We start from the raw sequence: 27,771 nt of genomic DNA on the forward strand, positions 1-27,771 counted from the left end.
GCCTATCAGCCACCCAACTGGTACCTAAGATTTCATGCTTCATGGTTCTATGGGCACATTTTGGTATTCCACAGAAACACATAGAGCGGCAGTAAATGTGAGATAATCTCCAACACAACACAGCACAGAGGTGAGGTTTTGTCCTGTCATAGTATGTGCAGAAACAACAATCAAATAGGTACATACGTACTCTAACAACAAACTGCAGCCAACCCAGCACTGAATCAACCTGTTCCCCTTCCTAGGGTAAAAAATAGAACTGTAAAGCTTGTGCAGAACCTAAGGTCCAACTAGTCATGTAAGAGACAGGGGACGGGGCAGAAGTAATGCCAGAATCTGCTTTGTCACCCTATTCTTCCTTTCTTAAGCACCTTGAGAAAGTCTGATTTAAGCCTTAAGCCTTGCTCCCTGACCAGGAAAGGGTTAAAGAGAGGGGAGGGACTAGCAGAGCTGACTTGCCCCAGGCACACCAGCCAGTTGCTAAGGGAAACCGAGTAATGCAGAAGCCTTATGTGGATAAATTCTACTCAGCTGGGAATTCTAATGAGCAGGAGCAGCACAGCACTGGAGAGCTGATGAACTTCCCAGCCAGGCAGGAAGCCCAGGAGAGAAATTGGGTTCCTTTACCTGTGCCTTCTAGCAGAGAGTTTACCTGGGGTGAGGAGTTCTCAGGATTGGTGAAGTTTCTGGACCCCTGTTCGTTTACAAAAATTAGATAGTTCTAAATCTAATAGATGCTGGCACTGTCATCTTGATGTAGGGACACTGGATCATCTGCTGTTGTCCTTTGATACTTAACTTTTGGAAGTCAATATGGGGGCTGATCAATACCACACTGGAGGCATCAATTCCATTGATGTATGAGGTAGTTACATGCGAAACATTATTGCATATTAAGCCCCCCATGGACTGCTATAAATGCCGGCTTTTCCTTATTATGACCGGGATAGCCATGCAAATGATTACTTGCAATTGGAAGAATTGGGATCACCTTAGTTTTCCTTTTTAGTGGGCGAGCTTATGTTTAACTTATAAATATGAGAAAATGAATGCTGACATGTTGAGGCATAATAAGATATTCAAATTAGTTTGGGGTCCATTGACGTCTTTTGTAGATTTGCTATAGTTGTCTTTTATCTTTATTTTCTGTCGTTTTTCACCCACACATCCAAAGGGATGGGAGTGGGAGGGGGTATATGTTTGTTTTGGTATTATTCCTCATGTTAATGAGGGAAGGGGGAGGGAATTTTTATCTTTTGTATAGATACTGATTGATTATAAGTGCTTGGTTGATTATCATTATTTGTATATAAATTGTATTGCACTTTTTGTTGGCATTAAAAACTAAATAAAGTTAAAAAAAAAAAAAAAAAAGGATTGGTATAGGGAAAATGTAAAGCAGGAGGCTGTTCATTCTTACCGGCTGGCAGACCAGTAGGGCGAGGTGCCAGCAGGGGTGGCTGGAAGAACTGAATTGAAGTGGCAGCCACGTTGTGCACAGCTTACAGGTGTTTGGACCTGTCTTGAATTACAGTGATAGATTATTGATAATAAGTTCCAAGGATAAACAATGTCTGAAGATAGCCATATGAAGAGTGGAATATGTTGTTATTTTGAATTCTCTAACTAGAGGTGATATAAAAGAGAATAAAAGTTTTTTTTGGGGGAGGGGTTATTTTGCGTGGAAATGATATATGGCTCAGTCTAAAGGTGCTTTGATAATACTTGCTTGACTCCATTGGCACTCCTAGGAGTGCTGGTCCATGCACAAGTGGCAGAGGTCCAGCCTTACCTTGCCTGATGGGCTTGGACCCCGCCACAGTACTCATGAGTATATGAAAAAAAAAAAAAAACCCTCAGAGGTTCTTCATCCTTCATCAATTTCTGACAGAATGTAGGGCCAGGGCTAAGAATTTGTACCATGGGTCAAAGAAGTCCTCATTAATACTTATGAGAAAAATTAATAATTAAGTATAAAAAAAAATTTTGCACATCTTCCACACTATACCTCACATTTATCAAAGACTCAACTGATAGAAAGATTCAAATCAGAGCTCTCTACTTATCTTAAAAGTTCATGACTACATCAGTCACAGCAATCCTGACGAAGGCTCCAAATTTCACTAATGGCTGCCTCAGGGCAATTAATGGTAAACCATCGTCTTACGAGCTTCTGCACTACTCTGTGGAGACTATGGGTTCCTTTTATCAAGCTGCGCTAGCGGGGTTAACACACGCGACTTTTCATCACACATTAACCCCCGCGCTAGCCAAAAACTCAAGAGGAGGAGGTAGCGGCTAGCGCAGCCGGCGGTTTAACGCGTGTTAAACCGCTAGCGCGACTTGATAAAAGGAGCCCTATGTCTTACCCCAAATATAAAATCTAGCCCAGTTTCAAATAAGCCAGTCACAAGATATGCACATAGCAGTGGAGAGACCAATCAAAAGTTTTCAAAGACACTACATAATAGAATCTTATTGGTACAAGGGTAGGCAATTCCGGTCCTCGAGAGCCAGAGCCAGGTCAGGTTTTCAGGATCTCCACCATGAATATATGTATGAGATGGATTTGCATGCACTGCCTTCCTTGAGATACAAATCTATCTCAAACATATTTATTGTGGATATCCTGAAAACCTGACCTGCCTCCAGCTCTCGAGGACCGGAATTGCCTACCCCTGGTATAAAGCAAACTGCAAAAAAAAAAAAAAAAAAAAAGGTGACAATGGAATCAAATGCATGTATCATCAATAGAACACTTTCCAATGCAAAGAACTCTTCAATCCATAAGATTCCACTGTACTGAATCCATCTCTGCTCTAGCCATAATAGGGTTTTTCCTTCATTATCTCCATGCAAACTTTCACATTCTTGATCAATTGCACTGCAATGTGGATCAGAAAAGTGTAATTTTTCTCAATGAGAAACCATTGGAGCCTCAAGCTTCTTATTGAAACAATATTATGTTCAGCTAACCTCACCTTCAGTTCCCAAGTACAGTAGTTTTCCAGTGAATAGTTTATTGTCTGTTGTAGTTCTTCAAAAGTAATATCACAAATTTTAGTGTCCACACATAAAAATGACCTTGCTTATAGCTCTCAGTTCAGCCAAACAGACTAATTCACTCAAGCCAGGGGTCCTCAAATCCAATCCATGAGGTCCATAACCCAGCCTAGTTTTCAGGATTTCCTCCATAAATACGAGTGTATGAGATCTATTTGCATGCAGTGGAAGCAGTGAAAGTAAATAGATCACATACTTATTCAGTGTGGAAATCCTGTAAACCAATTCTCTTACACTCTCTGAAGTACCTTGGACAATCAAAACGTTTCTTTTGAAGTGTGCCCTACCCTAATATATTTCCCTTCTCCACCTACCTCCCTTTATTTTTATTTTTTATTGCGATGTACTTACTAACTTACCCTCCCTTATTTCTCCCTCGACTCGTGTACGTCAGTGTAATTATGTTCTCGTACTTTTTAGCTTTCGATATATTTCTTTTATTTTTGACATTTTATTTTTAATTCTCATTTTATTATAAACCATTTAGATCAGTGGTCTCAAACTCGCGGCCCGGGGCCCATATGTGGCCCGCCAGGTTCTGTTTTGAGGCCCTCGCTATATTTATCATAATCACAAAAGTAAAATAAAACAGTTTCTTGATCATATGTCTCTTTAGCTATAAATTACAATATTATTATTAAGACTTAGCCAAAAGGAAAGATTTAAAAACTATAAAGAGTTTTACCTCATGCAAAATTGTCATTTCTTTCATAAGACATGACTATTTTTTTCTGAGGCCCTCCAAGTACTTACAAATCCAAAATGTGGCCCTGCAAAGGGTTCGAGTTTGAGACCACTGATTTAGATACTTGTCTGATAAACGGTATTATCAAAAATAAAGAAAACTTGAAGCTAAATTGTGGATTTTGAGGACCAGATTTGAGGGCCCCCGCTGTAAGCAAGGAGCTCTTTATGAGAAAATGGAGCCAAATATTGAATAAAGGTGCATTGATTTAAGGCTCCTTTTACAAAAGTGCGTTAGGGCCTTAACACACGCTAAATTGCCGCACGCGCTAGCCGCTACTGCCTCCTTTTAAGCAGGTGGTCATTTTTCGGCTGGCGTGCACTATAGCACGTGCTAATCTTGTGCGTGCGCTAAAACCGCTAGCTTGTTAAAGGAGCCCTTAATGTTGCTTATAATAGAAGATATTAGATTTTTGATAAGCAACATAATGAATTATGGAAGAATACAAAAAAAAATTAAGTCTAAATTGCAGCTTGCAAAAAATTATGAAATTTGAGATATGAAAAATAATTTTAAAGGAGGTATTATTTAACATGGAAACGGACACGTGACAGCATGTAAAGGCCAAATGGCCCATTCAGTCTGACCATCCGCAGCATCCACTATCTCCTCCTTTCCCTATGAGATCCCACGTGCTTGTCCCACACTTTCTTGAATTCAGGCAGTCTTTGTCTTCACCACCCCTACCAGGAGCCTATTGCACGCATTTACCACCCTTTCTGTAAAAAATTGGCTGTGTAATATCACGCACTGCTCTTCAGAAAATTAGTAAAAACAAACTTGTTTAACCGATTTGTAATCCAAGACCTCTTCAGCCTTATCTCCTCAACTCTAACTGAATTATTTCCCAAGATCTCTTATGCCTTACCTCTGAATCCTACTCACCTGTATTTTGATGACTTTACATTGTACCTATATTCGCTGATTGTCCAGCCCTTCTTTGTTGTAAACCGCCTCGAACTACCACGGCTTTGGCGGTATATCAAAATAAAATTATTATTATTAAATAAATAAATTTATTTCCTTAGATTACTCCTGAGCCTATTTTAACTTCATCCCATGCCCTCTCACTCTGGAGTTTCTTTCAATTGAAAGAGACTCACCTCATGTATATTTATGCCGCATAGGTATTTAAATGTCTCTCAAGAAAATGATTGAAATAGTAACAAATTAACTACAAAAATTCACAATAAGCAACAATGTTACTAGCCAGCGGAGGGTTTACCTCAGAGAGACAAATTTGTTACAAAATGTGGAGGAAAAGGCTCAAAATACTATTACAAAGCAGCAATCGACATTGATTTTAAGCTGCTCATTTACTTCTCAAGGGCATAAAAAGCCTCAACGTTTTCAAAACAGAAAGACACCCAAAAGATGGCATAAATTGGCACTTGGACGTCCTAATCGTCAGTACATTCAAGTGCCAGTTTTCAAAACTGTCTTTCTAGACGTCTTGCGAGGTGTTCTACCCACTGTGCATCCAAGACAAAAGGGGATGTGTGTTGAAGGCATGCTCTGGGTGTGCTTTGGGTAATAAAGGTTTCCCAAGATGTCCGAGGCTAGACCTGTTTTAAAAGTGTCTAAGTACCAAATAGGTATCCAAACTGACCAGATGACCCACTGGAGGGATTAATGTATGACCCTTCTCCACACTTCCCCAGTGGTCACTAACCCTCTTCCACCCCACAAAGATCTGAATGAAATAGTACATCTGATATGGGAAATCCCGGGGGAGCATCACACAGGTATGTTAAGTAGCCTGGTGAGTGGGCTAGTGAGCCATAGAGAGAAGGAGCCAGGCCCATAAGCCACTCTAACCACTACATTTATTGTGGAAAGTATGAGCCCACCAAAATCCTTCTATACTGCTATATAGGAGTTACCTGCAGCCATAAGGGCCATTGGAGTGATAGGTGGGTTTAGTAGGTATGGAGGGATTTTTTGAGGGCTCACCATACATTAGAAGGGTTATATGGTGAGATGTACATCTGATACCCTTTATGTGAAGTTCACAGCAGTGCCCTCTAAGGTGCCCCACTGCTCTGCTAGCATGTCTATATGGCATGTCCATTACAATACTGGCCCTTCCCATGTTCAAATGGTCTGGATTTGGTCGTTTTGCACTTGGATGTTTCTGAGGTTAGGGATGACAAAGAAAGTTAGGCATTCTACGGTTGGATGGCCTGTCAGCCAAGATGTCTTAAGTAGATGATTTTTCAAAAAGCAATTTTGGACATTTAGGGGTTTTGCCAGTTTCGAAAATGGATGTTTGTTCATCCCCGACTTTGGACATCTTGTGAGAAAAGTCCAAAGTCAAACTTAGATATTATATCGAACATGCCTTTCCACTTATGGATTATATAGTTTTCCAGTCCAATTTGAGCTTTAGGATAAAGCACCAAATACGGCCCATAGTCCCCCCTCTATTTTTTCAAAATCAATCTGCTGCATTGAAGAACAAATGACAGTAATGAAATGATCAGATAAATCTTTCAAATATTCAAAGGATATTTCAACTGATGCTTTTGTGAATGAGCCATTGGTCATGCCTATTGGTGATTTAAACCACTCCCTGTAGCCCAGAACTAGGCTCGAATCTCTGTATTTCAGCTTTCTCAACATAAGCTTAGATTTTGTTTTCCTGTGCTTTGAAGCCTTGGTATCTTCAGAAAGGTAGTATTTTCTTCAGCTTTGTGGTAGATAAGTCTTGGAATTATACATAAGAGCTGTTCTGATAGTATAGCAGTGAACAATTTGGCAGTACTCTATTAAGATTCTGTGATCCCCTTGAGACAGCCTGCCTTTGGGTTTCAGGTCTGTTCAACTCTGGTATTCTATCAATGAACCGCATATTTTGGACATCCTTTTTGGTTCCTTGTGGATTTTTTACCCCACTTTCGTTTGTTTTTGGATTTCCATCTATTTAGAGTTTTTATCTGGTTCTGTTGGTTAAACCATTCCCCTGCCCATGACAACCTCTCCTATCATTTCAAATTCCTTTTTCATTTTCACTTATTTCTACCTGTCAAATTATCCAAAGAATCAAAACTGATCTTTTTTTGTGGACGATTTCGTTTCCATTTCATGTGATGATCTTAAGGTGGCCAAACAAGTTGAAAAGAGGACGGCAAAAGCTGGAAAGATGCTTTGGTGCATAGGAAGAGGAATGACCAGTAGGAAAAAAGGAGATATTGATTCCCCTATATAAGGCACTGATAAGACCTCATTTAGAATATTGTGTACAATTCTGGAGATCGCATCATCCAGAGAAAGGCTACTAAAGTGGTTAATAGTCTCTGTGTCATGAGGTGTATGGGGACAGACTTAAAGATCTCAGTATGCATACTTTGGAGGAAAGGTGGAAGGGAGAGGGGAGATATGATAGACATTTAAATACAAAAATTTACAATAAGCAATAATGGCCTATGGGTTCTGGCCAATCTGAGTCTTAGACCACTTCCAGTACATCCCAGAATGCACTGGGACAGAGGCCTAAGATTCTGGTTGGCCCAGGTGCCTAAGGCCCCTCCTATGGGAGGGGTGGTCTTAGGTGCCTGGGCCAATCAGGGCCTTAGGCCCCTCCCTGGTGCATCCCAGGATTGGGGAAGGCCTGCTATTCTGTGGAGGTGGGCCTGCCAGCCGGAGGGAGTAAGTATCCCTCTGGCCATCCTATGAAAAATAGATACTGGTGGGGACAGGGTGGGCTTGGGGGAGGTCAGTGTGAAGGCATGTCTTTGGGGGGGGGGGGGTTCCAGCAGGAGGGACTCTGCATCCCTCCTGCCGGGGAATGTCTTGGGGGGGTGGATGCAAGGAGTGGGCATTCCTACTGCTGGAGATGTCTTGGGGTGGGTGGCGGCCAGGAGATGTCTCATGGGGGTGGTGGCAGGAGGATGTCTCATGGGGGTGGTGGCAGGAGGAATTGGGCACTCCTCCTGCCGGAGTATTCTTGGGGGGGGTGGCAGGAGGAATTGGGCCCTCCTCCTGCTGTGGACATTCAGAGTGGGGAGCTTCGGGGGTTCTGGCAGGAGGGAGTGGCCAACCCTCCTGCTGGTAGACAGGGGGAGGGGCAGGTTCCCTGTTGCAGCCACTAAACTGATCACCACAGTGAGATTCCCTTGTATCGTTTAGCTCAGTGGCAATGCGATTCTCTAACCGGCGCCTGCAACATGGACATCGGTTAGAGAATCGGGACGATTCTAAATAGGAAGCCCGTGTGCAATTCTCAAAAGCCACTTAGGTGGCTGCTGAGACCAGGCATCCTATACAGAATCTGGACCTAAATGCTCCGACGCTCATAGGAATTCAACGAGTGTCGGAGCAGTGTCAGAGCATTTAGTGCTCGGGGCCGTGGTAGAAACCTCTATCATGGCTTAATAAAAAGTGGGGGGGAGGGAGGAGTAGATAACAGGTTTCATTTCATGTAAATCCTCATGCCCACAACTGATCCCAGAACTAAGCGCTATCCTATAAATGATGACCAACTCAGAGCACCATTTATAGAATAGCGTTTAACACGCTTTTGTTTTGGTACCCAAATATGGGTGCCTTTTACTGACTTTAGCCCTATGCCTTCAATGTTATATGTTAAAGAATTGATATGATTTAAGATAAACTGACTCCAGGTTCAATAGTTGACTTTGTATGATTTAAGATAAACTGACTCCAGGTTCAATAGTTGACTTTGTAGATTAAGGCATATTTTATTCCAGGGCTGCTCAAGGATACTGAAATGTGGAACAGTTGACTATGGTAAAAGGATAACACCCATCTTTTACTCAAATAAAGAAATTGGACTCTGCCCAATTACTTATTAAATGTCTTGAAATCCGCCACTACTACATCATCTTTCAGTCTTAACTATAAGGATAATTGTTGGGGGGAGAGAAAGAGAAGGGTAGTGGTGTTTTGGAGGTGCATTTAAAATACAAAGTCACTCAAGTTTTAATTTAGATTAAGATCTGCAGTAACTCTGCCCGTATTCTGTATTAGTCATGAGACAGGTAAGTCCAAGATAAGTCCGAACTGAGCCTTTATGATAAATACTGAATAAATATTGGAAGATGACAGTGAAAAACCTTTTTTCATATTATAATAAATTTCTCACAAGTATTAACGAGGCGTTGGGTTTTTTTTTTTGGGGGGGGGGGTTTCCAAAATGTTTTTTTATTTTAAGTCACCTACAAAGGAAATATAACAGTCGGAACACGTACATAACCTATACAAAACTAAAGATAAGACAGTCATTCGTGGGGTTTCTGCACGGAGACTAAAAGAACTCAATGAAACAAATAAAAAACCATCCCCCCCCCACCCCAATTCCACCCCATATCCCCCCCTCCAGTGTCAAAACGCCAAAAAATCAAAAATGCAACACAGCACTTCAGGCTCCATGGAACAAACTATCCCAAAGAGAAGCCCAAATGGCCCGGAACTTTCTCCAAATACCAGGCCCACAATTGGCGAGGATTTTTTTTTTGATCCATGATTCCAATTCTTAGTCCTACAGTTAAGTTATTGAAGGGCAGCAGAAGCTCTAATTTCTTTTCTCCATATTAGTGTCTTTCATGCACTCCTGAGCAAATGTTTTCTTGATTAGAAATTGTCACTAATTGCTTCACCTTGTTACGAGGTTTTACGAGCAAAGTCAACCCATTGGGAAACAATAGAGGCAAGATTTTTTTTTGTTGTTTTTTTTTAACACAACAAAATCTGATTCTCAGAAAGACAGAAAAAGATACAGAAAAACTAAAGGGCCTTATTTACTAACACTCATTAGTGAGATGGAACACATTAAGGCAGACAGGGGTAACTCCGGTCCTCAAGGGCCAGAATCCAATCAGGTTTTCAGGATTTCCCCAATGAGTATGCACTGAAAGCACCTTCTGCATGCATGCAAGTAGATCTCATGCATATTCATTGGGGAAATCCTGAAAACCCGATTGGATTCCGACCCTCGAACACCGGAGTTGCCCATGTCTGCATTAAGGGCTTTTTTTTACAAAGCCGAACTAGAGGCAGCCACACGGCAAACACTTCGACATCCATTAATTCCCTATGGACATTGGAGCGATTGCCACAGCAGCAAACGCTAGCGTGGCTTTGTAAAAGGGGGGGAGGGGGGTAAACAAGGCAAGCACCTTTGCTCATTTTCTAGAACAGGGGTAGGGAACTCCTGTCCTCGAGAGCCATATTCCAGTTGGGTTTTCAGGATTTCCTCAATGAATATGCATTGAAAGCAGTGCATGTAAATAGATCTCATGCATATTCATTGGGGAAATCCTGAAAACCCGACTGGAATACAGCTCTCGAGGACCAGAGTTCCCTACCCCTGTTCTAGAATGAATTGAAAGTGTAGCTGCGAGGATGTTAACAGACTTGAAGTACACCATGCTTGTTTTATCCTCCTTAGATGTGTTGTAAATAATACAGCATTTAAGTTTAATATTTGCTGTGGTCTTCAAAGTTTTATGGGATGATCTCTATGCCCCAATATATTTAGAAAATTTTCTATAATGGTATTTTCACACTCAAAGTTTCCAACTTTATTAGAACCCCAGACTGCGTGACTTACTAGATCATCAAAGAATCATTCCATGTCATTTCTCTTCGCTGTTCTAGTTGTATGGAATGAGTTAGCCTTACAAGTTCAAATGGAGTCAAACATTTATTTATTAGGATTTATATACTACCTTTTTGAAAAAATTCACCCAAGGTGGTACACAGCAAGAATATAAAACGTTTCAGGAAAATGGTAAAAAAAAAAAAAAAAAAGCCATTTCTTTCTACCGAAGCGTATTTTTCTTGTCATAAGAGAAAGACATTTTACTGTGGTATTGCATTTTGTTGTCCATATGATGTATGTGTTTTTATGGATTTAATTTTATAAACCACAGAGGGTGGTTTTTTAATAGGTATTGCAGTAAATAAATGGGTTTACAATAAAATATAAAAATAGATAAATTCTCTGTTGCTCCTACTTACTAACTATGCATTCAGATCATAGTAACGTGTATTAATAAGAGGCCTTACATTTGAAGCCGACCTACAAGGAGGTTGCTGAAATGTTCTCAGCCCAACCAAGAAGAGAATGACGTAGATATGGTTCAATCAATGATCAGACAAAATGTCAAAACATAGAATTTAATGAAGTAAGATAACACTCTTTTCAGCTACAGTGATAAAATAACGCTCAGAATGTAGGAAGTTGTTTGGGTGGGCTGAGAACTTTTCAGCATCCCCTCGTAGATCATTCCTTCAGAAGTGATGCCCACCCTCGACATTTTTAATCTAAGTGGTAGTAGCAATTCTGCCAAGGTAAATGCATCAAAGTCCATGGGAACCGAGTGGGCTTTAGTGCATTTACTGTGTGGTAGCATTGCTACCATGGCTTTGTAAAAGGGGCCCTAAGTCTGGTGTGCAATGATGCACTTTTGAAAGCTGATGAGATCAGGAGGAAAGGCAACAACAAACAAAGAATCCAACAAAACTGCAGTGAAATATCGAATCGAAAGACAAAGGCAATAACTGCAGTGGTGATGTACAAGATACCAAGTCTTTAACAAGCAATCATAAAAAGATAAATATAAATATAGTCATAAAATAGTTTGTATCCAAAAGGATTGATGAACCTGGACCCAGCACAGTCCATGTTTCGAAGAAACACTCCTTCCTCAGGGGTCCTAAATGGTATCATATGCAGGAAACCTGATGGACTGGAATCAGCGGTAAACAGCTGAACAACTGACCAGGTTATCAGCAGGGCAGGAGTGCAGAAAGCTCGCTCCCTCTAAGATGGACAGGGCAGGGGAGGGACAGAGTGCAGAGCCTGGGAGCGAGAGGGGCTGGGTGCAGTCTGATGAGGGAGGGAAGGAAGGGAAGGAGGGAGGGAGGAAGGAAGGAAGGAAACTGGGTGTAGAGCCTGACAAGGGAAGGAGGGAAAGGGGCTGGGTGCAGAGCCTGACAGGGCAGGGCACTTGAATATTAAGCCGCCCGACTTATATTCGAGTCAACCATTTTGGGTGCAGAGCCTGACAGGGCAGGGCACTTGAATATTAAGCCGCCCGACTTATATTCGAGTCAACCATTTTTCCTCCTTTTGGGGGAGGGGGAAATGGGGGTCATGACTTTTATTCAGATAGACTTTTATTCGAGTATATATGGTAATAATAGGACTGCCATGAAACAGTTTCAAAAATATACTTATAACAGCACTGAAATTCAAATAAGAGAGATATAATACAATGTTAGCAAAATACTTATGAAACACCTAATAAGTACACATCAGAACATTCAAATAACATAGATTATAAAGCTAATGCTTTTCTACAATACAGCTTATTCCATAGCTGAGAGACAAAGTGCAGTTATTAGATGAGAACAAGGTGGGTGGTATTAGGTCCGTTGGGATAAATAGATGGGAAGCTAAACTCAGGCAAGTTGATTTTGCAATTAAACAAGATATAAGGAACTGATTTAGTTACAGTGCGTGTAGCAAGCTAGTCCTGGTGCAGAATGAGTGTATGGTCAATCACTCTATGTATTAAAGGCTTGAGTGAAGAGCCAGGCTTTCACCTGCTTCCTGAAGTAGAGGTGGTCTGGAATTAGATGTAGCCCCTCTGGGAGTAAATTCCAGAGTGTGGGGGCTGCTCTTAAGAAGGCTCACTGGCGGGTATCGCCTCATATAATAACTTTTGATGAGAGTACAGATAGCGATGCTCCTTAAGAGGACCTCAGAGGTCTCAAAGGTGTGTGAATAATAATAATTTTATTCTTATATACCGCCAAAGCCATAGTAGTTCAAGGCGGTTTACACCAAGAAGAGCTGGACAATCAGCGAAAATAATTACAATGGTCGTAGTGAGGGAGGATATAAGTAGGGAGGGATAAGTCAGAGTAATAGATACCATGTAGAGACATCGAGTACATGCAAGTAGAGTACAGGGATAAGGCATTAAGAGTTCTTGGTTACAAATCAGTTGAACAGGTTTGTTTTAACTAGTTTTCTAAAGCTAAGATAGGATGAGGGTTAGCTTATTCTTTAAGTATTCTGGCTCAGTTTGTCTGAGGACTCTGAAAATCAAACAAAGAGTTTTACATTTAGCCCTGTAAGGTACTGGTAGCCAGTATAGTTTTTGCAGGAAGGGTGTAATGTGGTCACGCTGCTTGTGGCCTTCTATCAGTCACCCTGAAGCATTCAGAATTGGGAGATGGGTTAAAACTGTCATTAGAATTAGTTGCAGCTGATGCGAACTCTTTGTGGTTAGACCAATTTACAGGGCATTACAGTAGTCTAGTTGTGATGTTATCGTGGACCACTGTGGTCAGGCTTTCTTTTCAATATATGTAGAGAGATTTTGTAGTCGCCGTAGATTGAGAGAGATAATTTTTAAAGGTTGTTTGAATTTGCAGGATCAGAGTAAGTGATGAGTCTAGCAGTATCCTGCTATTATTATTATTAAAATTAAATAAGAGTTTTTTCAGTCAATTTTCCTTATCAAGCAGTTAAGTTACAGAACATATTACCATTCCATGTTTCTAAAATAATGAAATTATAACATTTTCTGTTCCAGTATTAAGACTATGGGGGGTCCTTTTACAAAGGCGCGGTAGCGGTTTAACGCAGGGGTTAGTGCTTGATGAAATGTCTGACGCGCTAACCCCCGTAGCACGCCTTGATAAAAGGAGCCCTATGTTGTTTAGGAAATATGGTGCATATTCTATAAAAGGCGCCTTAACTTACCCACCCTCCCCCTCCTTTTACAAAACTGCTATAGTGGTTTTTAGCGTAGACCAGCATGCTGAATGTTCCATACTGCCTCCAACGATCGTAGCAATTCTATGAGCGTCAGGAGCAGTGCGGAGCACTCTGCACGCCGGCCTGTGCTAAAAACCACTATTGTGGTTTTGTAAAAGGGAGTGGTTAGGCGCGTAAGTTAAGTACAAAACATCGTTTAAAATAATTTTTTGAAAGAATTTTCAAGGCCCCTATGGCGCCTTAAAAAAACCAGCACTACGGAGGTGTTTTATGACACTTAAAGACACTGTAGGCGTGGCTACTTCTGGAAGTGGCATTAGGTGAATTGCGCTTCCATAGGCGCAATTCACGTCAAAGGTGGGCACTGGAAATGTAGGCCTTGAAAACCCTGGCCTACGTTTCCAGTGCCTACCTTACCCGAAAGTGCGATTCTCTAAACGGCGCTTTCGCATGAATGACATGCAATCGGCAGTCGCTTTTAAGGCGGCCACAGACAATGGTGCCGTTTAGAGAATCTGAGCCCATGTGTTATCTAAATGATTGGATCTGGTTATTGTTTTATGGTTTTTGTAATTTAGGTATGATGTAATGTAATGTAATTTAGGTATTTCCTAGGTACAAATGCACAGAAGGAAAAAAGGGGTCATAGCAAAAGGAAAGTCTTTGGGAGTACTCAAAGAAAAATTCTTTATAGCAGCGGTAGGCAATTCCAGTCCTCGAGACCCGGAGCCAGGTCAGGTTTTCAGGATATCCACAACAAATATGCAAGAGATAGATAGATTTGCATCTCAAGGAGGCAGTGCATGCAAATCCATCTTGTACATATTCATGGTGGAGACCCTGAAAACCTGACCTGGCTCCGGCTCTCAAGGACCGGAATTGCCTACCCCTGCTTTATAGGATGGTGGATAGGTGGAAATGGCTTCTCAGTTGAGAAGATGAAGATAAGAATAGATATCACTATTACTACCGTGTTTCCCCAAAAATAAGACACAGTCTTAGGGCCAAAAAAAAGGCACTAGGTCTTATTTCCAAGGATGTCTTATTTTTTTCATGTACAATGATCTTCTCTCCTTCCTCTCCTCCACATGTGCATCTTTCCTCTCCTCTCATTTATCCCCTTGTGCAGTATCTTTCTACCCCTACCTCCCATCCCTTGTACAGCAGAACCCTTGCAGCTTCTATTCCTCCCTCACATCCCTTGCAGCTTCTATCTTTCCCTTCCTCCCATCCCCCTGTGTAGCATCTTTCTATCCCCCCCGCCGCGCGCAAACACCCCCTACCATCCTATCTCTTCCTTCCATCTGAACCGCGAGACTGAAATAGATACCTTATAACAAACCGGCAGCGTCGGCAGCAATCTAGACAGGCTGCTTCACGGCCTGGGCCGTTCCTCTGCAGCATCACTGATGTTGTCATCAGCAACGTGGCAGAGGAATGCCCAGGCAATAGAAGGCCGCAAAGCAGCTTGTATAGATTGCTACCAACACTGCTGCTTTGTTATAAGGTATTTATTTCAGTCTCGCGGTTCGGATGGGAGGGAAAGATTGACGGGGGTGGGGGATGCACTGCTACTGCCAGCGACTAGGGCTTATTTTTTGGGGTAGGGCTTATATTAAGACCTACCCTGAAAATTATGCTAGGGCTTATTTTCGGGGAAACATGGTATTTAGCATTTCTATAGCACGGATAGGCATACGCATCTGAATTCAAGAAAACACAGAGGATCTCTAAGGTAGCTATAAGTTAATTTATATGTGCATGTTTCTAGTGCCTTCAAAACATTCCATAAGTATCCAAAAAAACAAACAGGTCTTCAATTTACACAATGTAAGAGCATAAGAGTTGCCATACTAAGTCAGACCAATGGTCCATCGTGCCTAGTGCCCCGTTTCCAACAGTGGCAAATCCAGGTCACAAGTCCCTGGCAGGAACCCAAAAAACAGAGAAATTCCAGGCTGCTTACCCCTGGGAAAAGCACTGAATTTCCAACACTACTTTGTTAATAACTATTTATGAGCTTTCCTCCAGAAACTAATTTAAACCATTTTAAAACCCAGTTACACTAACTGCTTTTAGTATATCCTCCAGCAATGAATTCCAGAGCTTAATTGTGCCTTGAGTGGGGGAAAAAAAAACCCCAACAACAATTCAGTCTGAGTTGTTATAAATGTATTACTTCACCACTTCATGGCATGTATCCTTAGCCTTTGTATGTCTTTTTGAAAGGTATTTACCCATTTCATGCCACTCTTTTTTTTTTTAATAAGAACATAAGAACATAAGCAGTGCCTCCGCCGGGTCAGACCATAGGTCCATCCTGCCCGGCAGTCCGCTCCCGCGGCGGCCCAAACAGGTCACGACCTGTCTGAATCACCAGAAGGGGCTCCCTTGCCACCTTGGTTTCTCATTGAAGTCCTATCTTCCCATCGTAGTCCTAACCCTCCGGTCTTGCACATGCACGACCTGTTGGGTTTCTATACTTATTACCTGGTTAGCTTTCTATACCTGTGTTACATCCCAGCACCTCTCTCAGTATCCCACGATCCCTTTATCCCTCAGGAATCCGTCCAATCCCTGTTTGAATCCCTGTACCGTACTCTGCCTGATCACTTCCTCCGGGAGCGCATTCCAAGTGTCCACGACCCTTTGGGTGAAAAAAAACTTCCTTGCATTTGTTTTGAACCTATCTCCCTTCAGTTTCTCTGAATGCCTCCTCGTACTTGTTGTCCCCTTCAGTCTGAAGAATCTGTCCCTATCCACCCTCTCTATGCCCCTCATGATCTTGAAGGTCTCATGCTCCCCTGAGCCTCCTTTTTTCCAGAGAGAAGAGCCCCAGCCTATCCAACCTCTCGGCGTATGGGCAGTGTTCCAGCCCTTTTACCAGTTTCGTTGCTCTCCTTTGGACTCTCTCAAGTACCGCCATGTCCTTCTTGAGGTACGGCGACCAATATTGAACGCAGTATTCCAAATGCGGACGCACCATCGCTCGATACAATGGCATGATGACTTCCCGCGTCCTGGTTGTTATGCCCCTCTTTATGATGCCCAGCATCCTGTTGGCTTTTTTCGAGGCTGCTGCGCACTGTGCAGATGGCTTCAGTGATGCATCCACCAGCACACCCAAGTCTCTCTCAAGTCTGCTGTCTCCCAACAATGCCCCCCCCAATTTGTAGTTGAACAACGGGTTCTTTTTCCCTATATGCATGACCTTGCATTTTTCCACGTTAAAGCGCATTTGCCATTTGTTTGCCCAGTTTTCCAGCTTGTCCAGGTCCCTTTGCAGGTCCTCACACTCCTCCCTGGACCTAACTCTGCCGCACAGTTTGGTATCGTCTGCAAATTTTATAACCTCGCACTTTGCCTCCTTTTCCAGGTCATTGATAAATATATTGAAGAGTAACGGCCCCAGCACCGATCCCTGCGGCACACCGCTCGTGACTCCCCGCCAGTCAGAATATTGGCCCTTCACTCCAACCCTCTGCAGTCTACCTGACAACCAGTGCTTGATCCATCTGTGCACATCCCCTCCCACCCCATGGTTCCACAGCTTCCTAAGCAGCCTTTCATGTGGCACCTTGTCGAAAGCCTTTTGAAAATCGAGGTAAATGATGTCTATGGGTTCCCCATTGTCCACCCGACTGCTTATTCCCTCAAAGAAGTACAGAAGGTTCGTTAGGCACGACCTTCCCTTACAGAATCCGTGCTGGCTTGTTCTCAGTAGGCCATTCCTCTCGATGTGCTCGCAAATGCCGTCCTTGATCTTAGCTTCCACCATCTTCCCTATAATTGAAGTCAGGCTCACCGGCCTGTAGTTCCCGAGGTCACCCCTCGATCCCTTCTTGAAGATAGGTGTGACATTCGCCAATTTCCAGTCCTCTGGTACCTCACCAGTTTTCAAGGATAGGTTGCAAACATGCTGGATTGTGCCCGCTATTTCTTGTCTTAGTTCCTTCAGAACCCTTAGGTGGATCCCGTCCGGGCCCGGTGATTTACCGCATTTTAACCTGTCTATCTTTATTAAGTTTCAAACAATCATAGTGCACAACAGCTATTTAATGTTACAACAATAGCACTTTTAACTAATAGATGTACCTAACAATCATTTTAATTCCCCCACCCCCAAATTAATAATCCATTACACATAACCACTCTTGATTTTATAGATCATCATCTCACTACTGAGCCCTAACCTCATTATGATTTTGGTTACCGGTCCAGAATTAAACAGATTACTCAGAGAATAGTCGCATCATGGAATAATGAAGAGACATGATGATATTTTCCATTCTACTCATTCCTTTCCCAATTTGTAACACATTGTTTGCTTTTTGGCCACCAACACACACTGTATTATCTACAATACACCTGGATCGTCTCCCTGGGAAGTGACTCCCAATATGGAATCCATCCAGCATTATAGTTTGAATCAGGGCATTCCTTTGCACTTGCCCATAGTAAATTTCATCTGCCATATGGATGTCTGGTCTCAAAGGTCCCCCTGCGGTTCCTCTCAATCTGCTTATAAAATGCTGTCTAAAGCACCATTTTAAATTTGCTATCAAAATGATAGATAGATATCAAACTACATACCTAATTTACAGACCTCAGATGTCATAGATATATCACTAAGCAAAAGCAAAAAAAAGAAAAAATTGGCAAAAGCTTTAAGCTCTCTGTTAAGAATCAACACCAGCGTACTAAAGAAAAATATAATATAAACTATACAGGAACCTCAGTACGGGCTCAATCAACTCTTCATTTTTGTTTTAGCCCCGGGCAAGTGTCCATAGATGACCAGCACCAGACCTATAAGGTCTAAATAAACACTGCCCCGTACATCATAATGTTCCTGATGAATTTTTTTAGAATTAAATATAAGTGCTGGTAAGAGTAGCCCGAGAGCTTGTCTCGACGGGCGTATTGTAACAAGGGGCTGGGAGGCCCGTGTATCGCCTGTGAGGCAGTTAAGGTGGGGGAGGGATAGTAGTAGGGAAGAGTTAGGGAGGTAATAGGGAAGGAGTGGTTTGCGCCAACAGGCGAGTAAAGGATTGGGCCAGCGGGATGATTGACGGCACGGGGGAGTTGATAAAACCGAGTCTCGGAGGATTCGGTTTTCTATGGTCCTCCAGGGCGGTTTTTCCCCCACCTGCCCGCCTTTGTGTTGGTGGCTAAAGTAGCTCGGGAGGGCGGGTCTCCCGAGCTACTGGGTGCTGGGGCTCATCCGGCAATGAGCGGAGGGCCGGCTGGGAGCCGTGCCTTGGGGTCAGGTGAACCTGGTTAAAGGGGGCATGAGGTCATGCCACCCCTCAGACTCTTGTTGTTTGTGGCGGGGTCGGGGGCAATATGTTGATGCTTACACTGGGTAGCTTGGGAGGAGCTTGCTGATGTGGTTCAATTGATGTTCAATGTGTTAATGTTGTTAATAAATGCAAAGTTAATTTATTTGATATTTTGGATTAATAAAGAGCTGCGGCTATGTTCCATAATACTGTGTGTTGTTTTATTAGTGGTTTGTTCAGGTGAAAGAGAGGGTGTGTGCATGGGTGGCAGCAGGGACTATCCAGATCCCGCTGTTAAACACTAGAATACTTTGGTTTTTCTGAAGCCTAATACACTTCCCCCTCCCCATTCACGGTTTCTGCACTCGCGATTTCACATAATCGCGATTTTTTTCTGGGGAGGGGGAAAATTTAAAAAATATATATTTTTTACCTCCCTGCCGCCTTCCCGACCTTACCTGGTGGTCTAGAGGGCTTTCGGGGCAGGAGCAATATTCCTACGTTCCTGCCCCGTGCAGATCGCCATTAGGAAATGGCTGCTGTGAGTTCCCGTAGTCTCTCGAGACTACGACGGGAACTCCCTACAGCCATTTCCTCATGGCGATCTGCACGGGGCAGGAGCGTAGGAAGATCGCTCCTGCCCCGAAAGCCCTCTAGACCACCAGGTAAGGTCGGGAAGGCGGCAGGGACATGGGGGTGGGTCAGAGCTGGATAATCGCGGTTTTTCGCCATTCGCGGTCTGGCTCTGCCCGTATCCCCCACGAAGAACGAGGGAAAAGTGTAGATATATCACTACATAGAAACAGATACAGTAAAATTAAGAGCAACATAGGGCTCCTTTTATCAAGCTGCGCTAGCGGGGTTAACGCGCGTGACTTTTCATCACGCATTAACCCCCGCGCTGGCCTAAAACTACCGCCTGCTATTATGCGCGTTAAACCGCTAGAGCGGCTTGATAAAAGGAGCCCATAGTAACTAATCAATCATATCTTGGTCTTGCCTACATTTCCCCATAGAATCAAAATGGAGAAAACCTTTACGGGGAAATTCTATAACTGGCGCCACTACTCAGGCACTGGTAGCTGTCCTACCGGTGCCTGAGTTAATTGACATGTGCCGTTAAAAATGGCGAAAAAAACTACGATGTTCAAGCGCCCTACCAGTGCCTAAATAAAAGGTGCCAGAATTGCGCCTGGGTAGGTGCTTTCCAACACTTAATGCCACTATGGATGTGGCTAACACCGGAAGTGGCATCGGGCACCAGAAAGGTGCGATTCATGGCAAAGATGGGCGCTGGAAATGTAAGCCCGGAAAATCCTGGCCTATATTTCCAGCGTCTATCTTGCCCAGAGACAAAGATTCTGTATACGGCGCCGTCACGTGATTGACACGCAATCGGCAGCCACTTTTTATGCGGCGCCGTATACAGAATCCGGCCATTAGTAAATAGACCTCTAAATAATTTCATGACGTATTAGAGCACTAATTTTAGTGCCGGGGGGGTTGCTTCAGAATTTAAATGACAACTAATTATTAATGGGAGAAGAAAGAATAAGAATAGCTTAGGTGCAGGTTTTAATGGACATGTGGATTTTGATTTAATTACAGCAAAACCTTGGTTTGCGAGCATAATTCGTTCCGGAAACATGCTTTAAATCCAAAGCACTTGTATATCAAAGCAAATTTCCCCATAAGAAATAATGGAAACTCAGACGATTTGTTCCACCACCCAAAAAACCCATTAATAGAAAATATTGTACTGTACTACATTTAAAACAGTCACTACATTCCCGCGTCAGAGAGAGGAGAACCATCGGCTCAGTTGTGATGACATGCCGCACGTATACGTGCTCGTATTGCAAGACATCGTTCGTTTATCAAGTTAAAATTTAATAAAACAGTTTGCTCGTCTTGCAAAACACTTGCACACTAAGGTACGCGCAATCCAAGCTTTTACTGTATTTGCTTTTCCAGATAGCTAGATGTACTCAGGTGTGCCAACATCACTATTCCCGTCCCCGCGGATAACCGCAGGAAATAATCCCATGTCATTTTCTAGTGTCTATTTCAACCTCAGTCCTTCTACACCAGCATTCTTCAAAGCAAAGCTTGCGGGTCAGTGGTTGTGGCCATTCATACTCTGATTCTTATGTGAGCCAAGGATAATGAAGCCATTGTGATATCACTGATGTGATTGGCTCTTAGGCACTGGTGGAATGAGGCATTATGACATCACAATATCTGCTCTGGATACCAGACTGTCATTCTGTAGTGTCTGTTTCAACCTCAGTCCTTCTACACCTGCATTCTTCAAAGCAAAGCTTGTGGGTCAGTGGTTGTGGCCATTCATACTCCGATTCTTCCCTCTCTCCTTAAAGAATGACATGAAGATGGTTTCCTGCGGTTATCCGCGGGGACGGGAACGGTGATGAATTTTGTTACTGTGTCATTCTCTAATTGCTATCATGTATTAGTAGTAAATACCAGTAAGTCCCATTGCATAAACCCCTTCCTTTATAAAGCCACGCTAGCGTTTTTAGCACTGGCCGCTGCAGTAACAGCTCAGATGCTCATATGAGTGTCGGAGCTGTTACTGCGGCGGCCGGCGCCAAAAATGCTAACGTGGCCTTGTAAAGGAGGGGGGTGGGGAAATGAGGTATGCAAAAAATTAAACATTTTAATTTGAGTTTGCACATGCTGATGTTGCTGTGGAGTTTGGTAAATCCAGACCTAGTTCTGAACAGTGGCGAGTGAATCACTTGCCCAAGATCAGCCAGTGTGGAAAACACAGCATTTGAGTACCGACTTCCCAGGTTCTCAGCTCAGTGCTCTAACCACCAAGCTGCTCTCAAAGAAGTCAGGACTACTACTCTATGAGGTTCCCGCCACTTATTTGCATTGCATTTCAATCCTTTTCTCTGTTATGAAAGAGGACTGAATAGCTTCCGCCTATGAAACTGCAAGCATGGATTTTACTGATTTTTTTTTTTTGTTGTCGTCGTCGTCGTTTTGGGTTTAGTTTAGGCTTTTTCAGGTAGGATACCAATAGATTGCAAGCCCTACAAAAGACAGGGGAATAACCTAAGTTTAAATCTGACGAAATTGAGCTTTAAGTGACCTACAGAAAAGTTGCAAGGACCCTGAATGTCTGTGTTCTCAACAAACTGCTCTAGTCTACCCTTCCATTCCATTTGCCATTTCTGACCAGGCCTGATATCCACCTAGGTGGCAGAGTTTTAGGGGTAGCAACAAAGTACCCACATAGCAGGAAAGCAACACTTTGAAGCTGATCTCAGAGTGGCACAGTGCTTTTAAGTGCAGTAGGGCACTGCCATGTCCTTCCTCCCCTCACAGGAAGAACAGTGGAATGTGTCAGCATTTCAACACAGACCTGAATCAGGGCCTTTGCAAGCCATAACCTCGCCCTGTGCAATCAGACACTATGGTGTCCCCCGCAGACTGCTTCCCCCCTGCCTCACCCAAACACACAATGCAGCATCTCCACCGGTCCCCTCCCACCCACCCCACCCCCAAGAATCCACCTCTCTCCAAACCCCCACCTGCAGGGAAAAGACCATGCCCAGCAACGCTCCACAACGCATCCCACTCGAGCACGGCCAGGCACTGCTGGGTCCTGACTACACAGCAACAGGAAGAGGAAGTGCACGTCAATGGGGGCAGAACTCAATGTCTGGAATGTGCCCGAGTAGGGCACTCTCCGACGATTCATACCTCATTTCGTTTTTATTTTGCTGGGTGTGTCTTATTTTATTTTTTTCTATTTCTCTTCTCCTGCCCGATATAGTAATTTATATTTATCTCGTTAGATTTACTATTCTTTTCTCTACAATGTAACAATGTAACTTTCCCTGATTCTCTACATCTCTCTGGGGCTCCTTCTCATCTTCTTTCAATTTTTGTCTTTGAATATATGAATGATGTTCTTTTGCTTTTAGGCGCTTTAGTTTAGATTGTGAGCCCGTTCAGTTCAGGGAGTGAATCCAAAGTACCTAATGTATTTACTTTTGTAAACCGCTTAATACTCATGTACAAGCAGTATATCAAATATAATGCATAAAATACTCCAGAGCACCACCACACCCACTGAATATGGTCCCCATCCACATATGGAAGTCTAGAAGAGAGAAGGACCCCAGGAGGCAGGAAAGGGACAAGTGGAGTCTGCACTGCGTAACTGGAAGAAGGGGCAGAAATATAAGAATAGCCTTACTGGGTCAGACCAATGGTCCATCAAGCTCAGTAGCCCGTTCTCACGGTGGCCAATCCAGGTCACTAATACCTGGCCACAACCCAAGGAAGAGCAATATTCCATCCTACCGATCCAGAGCAAGCAAGCAATGGCTCCCCCCCCCCCCCCCCCCCGTCTCTCTCAATAACACACTATGGACTCTTCCTCTAGGAAATTGTCCAAACCCTTCTTAAAACCAGCTACGCTATCTGCTCTTACCACAACTTCTGGCAACACGTTCCACAGCTTGGTTTTAAAAGTATTTCCCCCTAACTTCATCGAGTGTCCCCTAGTCTTTGTAATTTTTGACGGAGTGAAAAATCGATCCACTTGTACCCGTTCTGCTCCACTCGGGATCTTGTAGACTTCAATCATATCTCCCCTCAGCCGTCTCTTTTCCAAGCTGAAGAGCCCTAACCGTTTTAGTCTTTCCTCATACGAGAGGAGTTCCATCCCTTTTATCATCTTGGTCGCTCTTCTTTGAACCTTTTCTAGTGCCACCATATCTTTCTTGAGATAAGGAGACCAGAATTACGCGCAATCCTCCAGATGAGGTTGCACCATGGAGCCATACAGGAGCATTATAACATTCTTAGTCTTGTTAACCATCCTGTTTGGGTTTTTTGGGCTGCCTATGCCAAAGTAGTCTACATGCCCCTGTCTCTCTTGCGCCCTGTGTGACTATACTTCTCACACATACCTTGCTGTAGCCCTGCTCTGAAATTTAGTAGTGACACCAGGAAATATTTTTTCACGGAAAGGGTGGTAGATCAATGGAATAAGCTTCCGGTGCAGGTGGTCAAGGCCACCAGCGTCCTTGACTTTAAGAGTAAGTGGGACAGTTATGTGGGATCCCTACGTAGGACGAGTCACTAGCATCTTGACTTATTGGGATGGGTCAGTAGAGTGGGCAGACTTGATGGGCTATAGCCCTTTTCTGCCGTCATCTTTCTATGTTTCTAACCTTCATTGTAGGTGCAGCCAAGAATGGCTGCAGTGACACGCTGGTCACCTGGAAGGGATAGAAAAGGGGAAGGGGGAATGTTGAACTAAGGGGTATGGCCTTGAGCCAGGGAGGACTTTTGTGTGCCACCTCAGGATGGGTGGCATGTGGCTGGGGGGTCTCAAATACCCTTGGGCTGGCCCTGTTTGACAGTTTGCTTCAGGCACTGGCAGGAAACGGGCTATGCTGAAGAGCAGAAACAACATCATAAAAATGACAAATAAAAATACAAATCATTTTCCTTTTTCTACCCTGGAAAAACAAAAAGCACGTCAATGAGAAGGGCTTGGCAATGGAAAGCGTCATGCTGCAGCACACAGCAGAGAGGTGTTTTCGTGCCTTTAAAGACTAAGCACTCTGGTGGTTATCACATTATCAGCTAAACAATGGCATTAAAATTCTATTTTTGATACATTTCTTAAGCTGGACAATGGCTGACCTGGTGAGAGCTTGCAAATTTTATATTCGGTTGTACAGTTTTAAGATATCTTCATTGAATCTAAGCAGTTCCTCGGATTCTAAGCACTAGCAAGCACTTCATTCAGGGGTTTGGTTTTTGGTTTTTTACCTCCTTGTACAGGTTAAATCAGGATAAAGAAGAGGATAACCGTCCATGCTCACATATACAAAACTAATTCAACTGTATGGACGCTGCCCAATCAGTTTAATTTTTACTGTATGTTTAGATTAAGGCATATTTATTTCTTATCACTACTGACCTGTCATATCAGGGCATGTTGTTGAATCTAATCTTTGAGCACGCTTGCTTTAAGCTACTAACCCTATAATGAATTTGCTGCCTTAGAATGATCCTGCATTAAAAAAAAAAAAACCCCAGAAAAGGGGCGGTTGCATAATGCATGCTTTCCGATTACGTTATAAAAAAAAATAATAATAACAAATAAACGGCAGCATGTACAACGCTAGGCTTGCCTAGGTACTACAAGAGCGATTTATTTGCCACTTTGGAAGAAAGGCACACTGCGCCATATCCTCATTCCTTTGCGGGGGTTCTTGCGGGACATGGCTGCAGCTGCTGCTGGATCGGGCATCACTAGCCTCTTCTTGGTTACAAGTATGCAGCACCGAAGAGCGAGCTCCTGGTGGCACCGCGAGGGTTAAGTTCAAAGATTGCATATGCAAATACCGTATACTCATCCGCAAGACAAGAGCCGAGCGTGCAAAGGTACTCCTTTGAAACCGCTGGCTTCCGTAATCATTTTCTGTATTTGTTGATTCCATTCATTGGCATATCTTTTGTTTTCCACTATTATGGATTGTTTTATTCCATACTTTGTAATTTTGTAAAAATTCAATAAATAAACATTGACTAAAAAAAAAAACTAGGAAACTTTTGGCCTTTTTTTATCTCCAAATCAAAATACTAGCCCTCGTCATGCTGTCTCTGAAAAGAAAAAAGAAGCCTGCACAGGAACAAAAAAAAAAAAAAAAACACACATCTTTTTCACAGTAAGAAAAGATGCAGATTCCATGAACAGTTATTAAAAGGAGTTTGACAAATCTCCATTTGAATTAAGCCTCCACTTTTTATATATGCATGCAATGATTAACTTTAACTATATAATACTAACTTCTTTGCCACAGTATCGTACTTATAGTGCATAAAGTGTTAATCATATGACCAAATGCTCATGTATCGATATTATTATACCTGTATAACTTGTCATACCTATGTTAAAGTTGTTGTACAACTTTTCTTATTGTTTTATAATATAAAATAATAAAAATATTGAACCCAAAAAAAAAAAAAAAACACACCCCAACTTCTTTTCAGATTCAACCCTCTGAAAAGTCCTGCTGCACAGAGAGCGTGATGCATGCACATGGGCCCAGGAACCAACGCTGTGGGTGCTCGAGCACCCCCCAAGATTGAACAAACTATTTGACTGCGTCTAGGAAGAGGCGATTTCCTTTGGGTTTTAGCCCCCTCCCCCTCCTTTTGAAAAGTTGGCTCCCGCGCGCACAGGTTTCCCGGGCCCCAGTGGCTCATTAGCAGCCCCATCACTCACCTTCAGATAGTCGTTCTCCGAGCGCAGCTCCTCCATCTCCCGCAGCAGCAGCAGCGCTTCCTCCGCAGCCTCCTCCCCCACTCCAGCCTGCCGGGTCTTGGGACCGGGCGCGGCCGGCGGTGGCGGCTGCGGACGAGCGTTGCCGGCGGAGGGCTGGGGCTGGCGCGGATCGTCCGAGAGCGGCTCCGAGGCGCAGTCCGACAGGTCCGACGAGCTGCTGCTGCTCCCGCCGCCGCTGCTCCCGTGACCGCGGGCCGGGCCGGGCGCGGGGCGCTTCCCTCTGCCACCATCCCCCGGGGCGGCTTTCCTAGGGGCGGGCTCCGCTGCAGCCGGCGGGGCTCGGACGCCTTTCTTGACGGCGCTCCTGGCCGGGCCGGGCTTATCCTTGGCGCCGGGGGTGCTGCGGCGGGACGGGCGCGGCGGCTTGGTGGAGAGGTGCGGGGATTTGGGGGGCTGCGGCGGAGGCTTGGCCGGGGAGGCGCGTGGGTCCCGCAGGAAGGGGCGCGCCGGGGAGGGGGCTCGGTGCAGCCGCCGCGCCGGCTGCGGCTTGGGCTCGGCGCCGCTCAGCGCCTCCATCGCCAGCCGCTGACCGGGGCCCGGAGCTCTGCACTCATTCCCGGCGGTTCTGCCTCCTCGCTCCCGCTAAGCCGCCGCGGCGGTGGAGGACTCGAACTCGGAGCTGCCGGCGCCTCTTCCTCCGGCTCTGTGGCTCAGGGTCCTGCACATGCAAGTATGCCTAGAAATAGGCAAAAAGCGGATCGTCCCCTCTAGGCGTCCATCACTGAACGCGTGCACTCCCCTCTTTCCCCCGCCCGTGCACGCGTCTCTCTCTCTCTCTCAGCCCGTCTCGCCGGCAGCGGCTTCTCCCCTCCTGCCTGCCCAGCTCCGACCCGCTCCCCGCTGGCCTCGTTCTGCGCCTGCGCCAGCCACCCGCTCTCTGTGGCTTGCGGCTGTGTTCAAGTGGCCGGGACGGGGGCGTTTGCCTTTCACGTGCTGTTTAAAACCCCGCAAGCCTTAGGAGAGGGCGGAAGTTTAGCCTCCTGCCGCCCGGCGCCGTACCTAGGCGTTTTGGTAACGGCTGGAGGCAAAGCAGGTGTGTGGTGCCCTCTTCACTTTCGCTCTCACGGGTCAGGGACACTCTTCCCCCTGGGGTGGTTTTTTTTTTAACACTTGTATTTCTGTCCCCTTTGTATTTTTGAAGGGTTCGCTCGTCACTACACACTTGCAGGGGTCTCAAAGACCCTCCTTGAGGGCCGCAATCCAGTCGGGTTTTCAGGATTTCCCCAATGAATATGCATGAGGTCTATGTGCATGCGCTGCTTTCAATGCATATTCATTGGGGAAATATGAGCTTTATGCGCTATTGCCACTCTCATAGGAACTTTTAAGGCTTGCTGAGTCAGATGTGGATCCATTAATCCCAGGCATCCTGTTTTTGACTGTGGCAAGTCTGGGTTATAGGTACCCAGCAGTTTCCAAAAGGCAGATAAAATTTCTCACAGATTACTTGAAGGTTATCTTCCTTCCTAAAAGGTTGTATAGACCAGTGGTTCCCAACCCTGTCCTGGAGGACCATCAGCCAGTCAGGTTTTCAGGAGAGCCTTAATGAATATGCATGAGGCAGATTTACTTGCCTGTCACCTCC

At 44.2% G+C, this 27,771-nt stretch overlaps 1 protein-coding gene across 1 annotated transcript in view; it reads right to left on the reverse strand.

The window, feature by feature from the left end:
* The window catches only part of MTCL1 (microtubule crosslinking factor 1), a 398,239-nt gene extending 371,129 nt beyond the window's left edge, over positions 1 to 27,110 (reverse strand). Inside the window, 1 exon segment of the mRNA XM_033934045.1 lies at positions 26,127 to 27,110. Within this exon segment, the coding sequence (XP_033789936.1) occupies positions 26,127 to 26,702 (576 nt within the window). The 5' untranslated portion in view covers positions 26,703 to 27,110.
* Positions 27,111 to 27,771: the final 661 nt, after the last annotated feature.

This window comes from Geotrypetes seraphini, chromosome 2 (genome assembly GCF_902459505.1).
Source record: "Geotrypetes seraphini chromosome 2, aGeoSer1.1, whole genome shotgun sequence".
NCBI lineage: Eukaryota > Metazoa > Chordata > Amphibia > Gymnophiona > Dermophiidae > Geotrypetes > Geotrypetes seraphini.